Here is a 9650-nt window from a genome sequence, read left to right as displayed (position 1 = left end):
TAAATGATTTATACTTTTACTTTCACTTTTGATATTTTTGTATATTTAAACAATTACATTTACTTTTGACACTTAATTATATTTAAAACCAAATACTTTTGAACTTTTACTCAAGTAGGATTTTACTGGGTGACTTTCACTTTTACTTGAGTCATTTTCTATTAAATAATGCTTCCCCACCTCCTAATTCCCAATTTACCCCAAGTCTCAAACTAAATTACATAATGTAATGTAATTCGCCTACCTCCTCATGCCTTTTGCACACAATGTATACAGACTCTTTTTTATTTTTCTACTGTGTTATTGACTTGTTTATTGTTTACTCCATGTGTAACTGTGTTGTTGTCTGTTCACACTGCTATGCTTTATCTTGGCCAGGTCGCAGTTGTAAATAAGAACTTGTTCTCAACTAGCCTACCTGGTTAAATAAAGTTGAAATAAATAAATAAATACAAATAAAATAAATAAAAATGCGCTTCATGCACTTACAACGCCTTTGAATGTCAGCATATATGTTGTTATTCTACTATAATGTCAGCTGAAATCTATTTTGAATGTCAATTTGTTTACCCCTTGAAATGACCCAGACTCAAGAGAGTCTGTGTACTCTCTGCCGCCATTTGGATTACTCTGGTATTACAGCACCCGGGAACAATCTCTGATGTTGCAGGTTCTCATACCCACATCCGTTCCCTCTCCTCCTATCACTGTTGACTTCTCTACCGGAAGTTATGGACGAACTCTACGCGGGAAACCCATGTTGTTTTGTCTGTGCAGTCTGCTTGTCGACTGGACTCAGCAGATAAGTGAAACAGCCGAAAAACAGGTAGATAAAGATAAATGTTTATTTATGCAAATGTTATGGATGCATATCTGAGTAATTCAATATTTAATATAACATTAACACTGTTCATTAGGTCGTCGCAAGTGGTTTACTTCATCACACAGCTAGCTATCTGAACTAGCTAACGTCAGCTAGCTAGCGATTGAGCTAATTTAGCTCTGGCTAAGCTAACGAACAGGTTGGCTTTACTAAGCAAAATTACTAGTAGGTACTGAGCTACAATTAATATATGAGAGTAGAGCACTTGAAAGTTGCTAATGTCCCAACTTTCTTCACTGCCTTCTCATTTACAAGTGACTGTTGGTGTCAACAACACAACAATTGTTGTTTGTTCAGTTGCTAGTTATAGCTAGTATCTCTAGCTGACATTCTCCTTTAATCTTTCTTCCTTTCCCTGTATTTAGTAGCAGGATGAAGGTGATAACATGTGAGATTGCGTGGCACAACAAAGAGCCTGTCTACAGTCTGGACTTCCAGCACAACTCAGAGGGCCGCATACACAGGCTGGCCACAGCAGGAGTGGACACCACTGTCAGGGTGAGTACTAGCTAGCTGTTTAAAACAACCACGTTGTTCAAATCAAAGTTTAGTGGTCGTGTACACATATTTTCAAATGTTATGGCAGGTGCAGCGAAATGTCTCTCTTACTTTCTCACACACACATTTATGTAGTTACACACAAACTGAACACTTGTATGCATTAGCAGAGGGCCTTTTTCTCTCACTCACACTACTTGGTAAGGGAACAATGTAGTTATGCCTTCAGAGACAATGACCTAACGTGTGTAGTGGCTCTGTGTGATGCTGTAACGTGTGGTGTCACTTGCTGTGGTCAGCTGTGGCGTGTGGAGATGGGGCCTGATGGGAAGGCAGTGGTGGACTTCCTGTCAAACCTGGCGCGGCACACCAAGGCCGTCAACGTGGTGCGCTTCTGCCCCAACAGCGAGCTGCTCGCCTCTGGAGGAGATGGTGGGTCACTATGTAGCAAACTTATATAGCAAATCAAATGGAACAAGGGTGATCAGCTTCTCCAATGCCGAAGGTGCATAAAGATGTTGGAATTAAAAAATGACATTGTGGTTTTACCACTATCAATGGCGTTTTAAAACTATGGTGTGACATGGTTCAATTTTCAAAACTTGAAGCTAAAAATGGGATCATGTTTACTGTGATTATGATATTAAAAAAAGTAACAGAGAGCAATGTACAATACGGAAAACTTGGCCTACAAGTCATTTGTGGTAAGTGCATGGAGGCCGCCATCTTTTTGCACCTCTGGTATTGTAATCAGTGGATGCCAACACAACAATAATACTATTTATTTATTTTTGTATTTTACCAATCTCGTTGAGATGAACTATCTCTTTTACAAGTGAGACCTGGCCTAAATACCAGCACACAAACACGAATCATTACAGTTTAAAAAACATGAATGTACACATTGAACAGTAAGATGGTTTGAGAGTGTGGTGAAACTAGGGGTTAACATTGACACCCCCCACCCCCCATGTGACTGCTCGATAATGTAGTTAGACTAGTGAAAATGGGAACTGTCTCAGTATGGCTTTATAAATAAAAATGTACAAAGGATTTAATCCCCTGAAGAGTTAAGGCCAGCCCACTCGCACATAGAGGGTACAGTGATGTGACAGCTTTGGAGTTGGTAACAAACTTCAGCACTCCATGGTACAGTGTTCATCATACATAATGACCTCACAGGGGCGTACATGTACAAGATATCACCATAATCAAGTACAAGCATAAAAGTAGTGCAAACAAGCCTCTTTTATCTCTTCAAATAAAAACATGACTTATTACAGACAAAACAAATCCAACTTGTGCCTGAGCTTTTTCAAAAGACCTTCGATGTGGGATCTTTCAAAAAACCCAAGTACTTGTAAATTGCTATGATAAGAGATACTCACATTACATGTGAGTGTAATGACTGTGTAACAGATGCAGCCATCCTGCTGTGGAAGCTAAACGACAGTAAGGAGCCTGAACAGGCCCAATCGTTCCAGGAGGAGGAGGACAGTCAGCTCAACAAGGAGAGCTGGAGCGTGGTCAAGACCCTGAGGTGAGACCCTCTAATAGATGCCCTTATCTACAATGCATGGTCCCCTCCCTGTAATATTTTGATATGTCTTACTTCATAACCACATCTGTGATTGTTGTTTAAATTGTTTGGTAGGGGACACATAGAGGATGTGTATGATATCAGCTGGACCCGGGATGGGAACTTCATGGTCTCTGGTTCTGTGGACAACACTGCCATTATGTGGGATGTCACAAAGGGTAAGATGTGTGTACACAAAGTGTGTCTAAATGTGTCTGTTGAGTTGTACCTCTGTGTTGTCTATTATGTTTACTCTCGGTGAATGCATGCTGTTCATTAGTTATAACACAGGTAGTAACTGTGTTGTATTTCTCAGGTCAGAAGCTGTGCATCTTTAACGACCATAAGAGCTATGTGCAGGGAGTGACCTGGGACCCGCTGGGCCAGTATGTGGCCACACTCAGCTGTGACCGGTAGGAACACAACACACACAGCCACTGGTTCTGCGTGAGAAGCCATTTTGTCTCTCCCTTAATCAGTGATTAGTGGAACTAACATATAAACAATGAACCAGCATCATCTCCCTCTCTCTCGCTCAGGGTGATGCGTGTGTACAGTACTCAGAGCAGGAGGAAGGCCTACAGTGTCAGTAAGATGAGCTCTGGATCAGCTGTCGAGGGAGAGGTGAGTATGAGCTGAGTGGACAATCTCCCATACACACACATTTACAATCATACACACACATTTACACTCACACGAAACAATCATACACACACTGAACACTCAATGATGTAATGGTGTTTATTTGTTTCTGTACAGGTGAAACAGTACCGAATGTTCCATGACGACAGCATGAAGTCTTTCTTCAGGCGACTCACCTTCACACCGGACGGATCCTTTCTGCTTGCCCCAGGTACACACACGAAAACAATTACTCTGTGCATTCGTCTGGCGACTTGAAACAGGAAGAAATTGTGTCCTGTGCTGCTGTCTTATCCTATGATGTGGAGGTCATAGGTGACATCCTGTTTAGCCCATCTCCGTTCTCTCTGTCTCCCTCTCTCTCTGTCCTTCCTCTCTCTCTGTCCTTCCTCTGCGTTCTCTCTCTATATGTAGCGGGGTGTGTGGAGGCAGGGGAGAACGTCACCAACACTACATACGTCTTCTCCAGGAAGAGCCTCAAGAGGTCATTGCTGCCAACCAATAACCCTTTGGTGACAATGAAGATTTAGTGAAATGAACTGAGACTATCACAGCCTGCAGTTTGCTTCTGTATCAGTGTATGGGTATAACCTGTATCTGCCTTTCTGTATCTTAGGCCCATAGCTCACCTGCCCTGCCCTGCTAAAGCCACCCTGGCTGTACGCTGTTGCCCTGTCTACTTCGAGCTGAGGACCAAGAAGGGAGATGGTAAGGGCACACACAATAGCAAAACATGATAACTAACTCCCTTCCTCTCCTCTCTATGCCTTCCTCTCTCCTCACCACTCCACTCTCCCTTCCTTCCCTACAGATGGCAGTGCCCAGCCCCTGCCCAACATGTTTGGCTTGCCATACAGACTGGTGTTTGCTGTGGCATCAGAGGACTCCATCTTCATCTATGACACTCAGCAAACCCTACCCTTCGGCTACGTGTCCAACATCCACTACCACACACTCAGCGACCTCACCTGGTACACACACGCTCTTCAGATGTCTTGTATTGCTCTGTTTTTGATTAGCTTGAGGTAGAAGATGCCCTTGATCTACGATCTGGTGACCCTATCCCCCAATCCCAAACTGCACTGAAAATATCTGACCCTGTATCAGTCTTTGGGGGTAACTTCTAACTACTCCTTGTGATAATAAGTTGTTGTAGTATTATTCCAGTCTGTTCCATCCAGTCTATTTAGTGATGGTGTACTGTTGTAGGTCTCGGGACGGTTCTTTCCTGGCGGTGTCTTCTACAGACGGCTACTGCTCCTTCCTTTCCTTCTCTCCTGGTGAGCTGGGCACCCCCCTGAAGGAGCCCCCAGTCCTGGAGGTCGTCACCCCTGGCAATGGCCCAGAGAAGAAGGGCAAGAAGGCTGCCATGACTCGCAGGGTGTCCCCCGTCCCTAAAACCACAGAGAGCACCGCCACTGTCCACGCCATTCCTAAAGAGACCCCCAGCACCTCCCATGCCACCCCCCTGGTCCCTGGGGGTGAGGAGAATAACAACCCTGGCAAGGCCAAGCTACAGCCCCGTAGGATCACCCTCAACACCCTGGAGGGATGGGGCAAGCCCAGCACCCCCAAAGCCACTGCTGCTAATTCCCCCAAGATCCCTACCACAGCCAACATCAGCGCCCCCTCCACCCCCCAGCAGCCTCACCTCATCGCCTCTACCCCCAACACCCGCCTCACCCCCTCTACAGCCCAGCCCTGCCTCACCCCAACGGCCCACAGAAACACTCTTGGTCCCAGCACCCCTAAAGCTAGCACCACCCCTAAAGAACCTGTCCCCAGGTAAGAGCACAGACACAAGATGTCATGGATTTTTTATCTACAGACCATTGTGTGTCTGGATTTTTGTATGCCTGTGCTTGTCTAATCAATTTAATGCTTGCCTGTGAGTCAGAGTTTGTGCATGGGTGCGTATATTAGTGAGAATGTGTTTCTGCATGTGTGAGTAGCGTTTGCACGCTAATGCACCTTGATCCTCGTTGAATCACTCATCATGTTGGTCACCACTACAATCAAAGGTTAGATGAAACCATTCTCCCTGTAATGGCTACCCCTGGTCCATAAGCTCATTACTATCCTGTTCTTAACCATGATGCTATTGCCTAGATGCTACAACAAGTTAGCCTGAATGTAAAGGCAGCACCTGGGCATTTAGGCTACACTCTCCAATACAAAAATATAGTATGTAAATGTAGTTAAAAATCCCTGAACTCCCATTCAAATGGCTGATGGTGAGTGGAGCCAGACTGACTGCCTGGTACCTACACACAGCTACTACGTCACTGCCACATGATCACTGGATGGAAGGGAACAGTTAGACAGGGATAGGCTGATGGCAGCATGCCTTGTCTAGGGAAGGACATTGAACCATTTCCCCCCCTACTGTTTCCATTTATTGGAAATGTGCAGTATCTAAGAATCTCTATGCAGGTTCTGAATCAACATTGTGGATGATAAGTCATTTGTTGACATTGAGTGTGAGACAAAATAATGACAGAGCTTGCGCCGTGTATTGGTCGTTAGCTACTGTCTGTCAGAACAAAACCCTGTCTGGTGTTCAGGGTTCTTTGGACCCCACCCACTGTTAATCAAGTACCGATTATCCTGAGAGGCTGCCGGCAGACAAGATGGGCAGTGGGTGGGTGTGTGTGTGTGTGTCCGGTCATTATCAGTCTGTGAGGAGATTGAATGAGGAGAGAAAGAGCATAGGTGGGAAGAAGTGCAGTTAGATTGTTATTATTTGCAGGTTTAGTTTTTCCCTATGAATCCTAAATTAGGTGCAAGTTTTTCTTATGTAGGCCTACATAAAAGCCATATTTTGGAACTTATTCCTAAGCCACCTACTCAAGAGCTGGGTAGATTCCCTCTCTAAGTCACTGTTCTCTCGCTACCTTCTGTTTTTAGACGGATATCTCTGACTCCCGTCGTCTCTAGATCTTCAGCTGCCTTCACCACACCCTCCTCCACGGAGAAAGCCAAACGTGGTCAGCATATCATGCAACAACCAACACAAGGATTTGCCAAGCACTTTACAACAAGGCCAGGGATTGGCTATGGACAGTGTTATAGTTACCTGTCTCTGTAATGGGGTCTGCCTCTGAGCGCCCAACCAATGAAACAAAATTAACATCTGAGTATACTAAATGATGTAAAATCCTATTCCTAAGAAAGTTTTATTCGGTCCAGTGTTCTGCCAATGATTGATGCATGTATTTTGGTTCATCTTTGCCCCCCAGAACAACCCTCTCCCCCCACCGAACCAGTGTGCCAGCCCCCAGAATCCAAGCGGCCCAAGACCAGCACCCTGGCACGCAAGACAGGGGTGGCTCCAGCCTCAAGGGCCACACCCAACCCCTAAGGACCCCTCATTGCCAAGAACCCTCTGCAGGACAGAGTGGTGTCAACATGCAACTCGCATATTATCATCCTACACACACACACACACTCACAAGTGTCTAGCCTATAGAACTGCTTAGAGACTGGTGTGACCTAATTTACACACACACACTCACAAAAGTTCACGGAGCAAAGACTGGTGTTTCCTCCTAATGCAATTTTCTGTATATTTTTGTAATTTCACATCCTGAATTGTTCTGTAGATCATTTTATTGGATAAGCAGGTAGTTATTTAAGTCATAATGCCCGAGAAGCAGTGTTAGCCGTGCCAATATATCCTCCAAACACAGTCTTTGAGGGCATTATCAATTTTATACAGTGGGTTACCAACATATTCAAATAAGGTTATTTTCATGAATTTATTCATGCTATTTCATCCTTCCTCAAGATATAGTCCCGACACAAATCTAGGGTTCTACCCAAGCCGGCTGGTCATTCGTTCAGTCTTTTTGTTCTGTATCTATGCCATACTGGCTGGCAACGTCCTTATCCCTTGCTTGCTAACTACCAACTACGGCTACCATAGTCACGTCAAACAGTGCAGACAGAATAACAGTAGCTGCATTTGTTTAAGCTGCTTTCTAGTGACATTTATTTTGAAACATCCATAACAATGAGCTTATGAGACAATGTGCTCTCATCAGGGCACTGTTGTTCAGAGGAGCTAGCTAAAAACACAGCTACAATAACTTCAAAGGGAAGCTGGAAAGACTGCAAACTAGCTTTGTTTCATTTGACCTTTTTTCAATTGACATTTCTTTGTTTGTATTCATAAAAATTATGCCAGTTGATTCATGATTTCGACTGGCTGAGAAACGCTTGCCTGTCTTTCTCGTCCCGATCCCTAGAAGTTCATTACTATGGGACAGCTGGAGATTGAATTTGACTATTGAAGCAAATGTCAGAGAGACAGACAGCAAGGTTCATACAAATCTCCATTGTTGAAAAGTAAATGTTAGTCTAAAAGAAATGTGAGAATGTCTAGATGCTTTTTAAAGTTTATAACTTCCCTGCCTAGGCTGATGAGACAGTGGATTACGCATTCAGATGGAGCAGAGTAAATGGGCATTTTAACATCATAGGTTTAGCCAGTGGTAACTTGTGGAAAGACACGGGCTGGAATGCGCTTTTAACCGATCAGCTTTCTGGATTAGACCCACCCGTTGTATAATTTAAATTAAAAACTGTGGTTCCAGCCCTGAATGCTGATTGGATGACAGCCATGGTATATCAGACCGTATACCACGGGTATGAAAAAACATTTATTTTTACTGCTCTATGCTGGTAACCAGTTTATAATAGCAATAAGGCAGTTCTGGGGTTTGTGGTGTATGGCCAATATACCACGGCGATGCGTAGTGCCTAAGAACAGCCCTCAGCTGTAGTATATTGGCCATATGCCACACCCCCTCATGCGATAATTCTTAAATAAAAATGTACCTGGCTAAAAATAAAGGATAAGAAACAGAAAGTTACATATAAGATAAAACCACCCCAGGCCAAATTATGCTTAGCTCATGTATGAAATTGTACAATGGTCATTGACTTTAGTCTGAATGGTTGTCTGTAGTGGTATATTGGGGTTGTTTCTCCTTTTTATATGAATGTTTGTGTATTGTACTTTTGGGATTTTGGTAACACTTCAATGCAGTAATGCTTGTCTAAAAAAATACATGTATTTGTTATGTCTCTCTAAACATTCCCATGAATGTTCCCAGGACCCAAGTGGTAAATCTAAAAACTTCCAGGCAGAGATTACGGCAAGAATGGTGGATCAATTATGACAGTTCACTCAGGCCATTTACCATTGAAAGAAATGATCAGTTCCTGTCTACTTAAGGGGGTGTCTCTCCCATAGACACCAATGTGATAGCAGCTGGGTCTGGTCTAATTAGTTCATTGACTTCCATTGAAACAGAAAAAATGAGGGAGTGGGATGTCTCGCTTCCTCTTCCATCTCTCATGACTGAGAGTGGCCTCAACTAGTGCAACCTGAAAAAACGTTCCCCCGGCCCAAACCAAGGGGGATGATAGACATTCGTCAATGGCCTATGCTCCTTATAGAAGCCAAGTAAATATGTCAAGTAAGACAATTTATAAACATCTTTAAAAATGGTAGTTGCATCAGGTTTTCAACTAAATGTATCCATCTAACAAAGTACTGGGGATACCTGACACCTGGCAGACATTTATGTTAAACAATTGGACTTGTGAAAACAAGTATCCCATTGGCCTATCCAGAACAGTGTATGAAGGAAGGAAAATGAGAGGAAGCCCGATATACCTTTGAAACCCACCCATTGTCTGACACTGAGGTGAGATTATAATGCCTGAGAGAGGAGGAGGGGTCGATGTGTCCTTGTGAAAGTCACACTGCTTGTTTATGTGTCAATAGTAATAGTTTAACTATTCACAAACCCTCACGGACAATTGTATGAGAAGCAGACATCTTCTGTAGACATTGGTTTCATTTCACACATAGGAAGTTCACAGAATCAATTAAACAACCTCGTCTTTCAATTTGCTTGTTTTTCTGTAACTGGGTGGTTACTTGGTCTTGGACGTTTCTTGGTAGAGGTTGCCCTTTGACACATACCCAGGATCATCTAAAACCCACTTTTGTTTTCAGGCAGAAAGCTCTGACCCCTG

The 9650-nt window shown here is 43.6% G+C and overlaps 1 protein-coding gene across 2 annotated transcripts; it reads left to right on the top strand.

Annotated features, from left to right (window-relative positions):
- The first annotated feature begins 698 nt into the window (after positions 1–698).
- Positions 699–8673, top strand: LOC110501631 (chromatin assembly factor 1 subunit B). Of its 2 annotated transcripts, none has more exons than XM_021579329.2 (14): positions 699–826; positions 1249–1381; positions 1681–1813; positions 2801–2921; positions 3036–3139; positions 3277–3373; positions 3500–3584; positions 3720–3813; positions 4017–4086; positions 4219–4310; positions 4414–4573; positions 4812–5387; positions 6510–6589; positions 6842–8673. In XM_021579329.2, the coding sequence occupies exons 2-14, from the start codon at positions 1256–1258 to the stop codon at positions 6961–6963; spliced, it is 1860 nt and encodes a 619-aa protein (XP_021435004.1). In that variant the 5' UTR covers positions 699–826; positions 1249–1255; the 3' UTR covers positions 6964–8673. The 2 variants fall into 2 exon arrangements, with proteins under 2 accessions (XP_021435004.1, XP_036814886.1); XM_036958991.1 differs by having other exon boundaries at positions 725–826; positions 1252–1381.
- The last annotated feature ends 977 nt before the right edge of the window (positions 8674–9650 follow it).

This window comes from Oncorhynchus mykiss, chromosome 22, assembly GCF_013265735.2.
Source record: "Oncorhynchus mykiss isolate Arlee chromosome 22, USDA_OmykA_1.1, whole genome shotgun sequence".
In the NCBI taxonomy this organism is placed as follows: domain Eukaryota; kingdom Metazoa; phylum Chordata; class Actinopteri; order Salmoniformes; family Salmonidae; genus Oncorhynchus; species Oncorhynchus mykiss.
The sequence above is the reverse complement of the archived record's forward strand: the minus strand, read 5'-3'. Positions and strand labels throughout refer to the sequence as shown.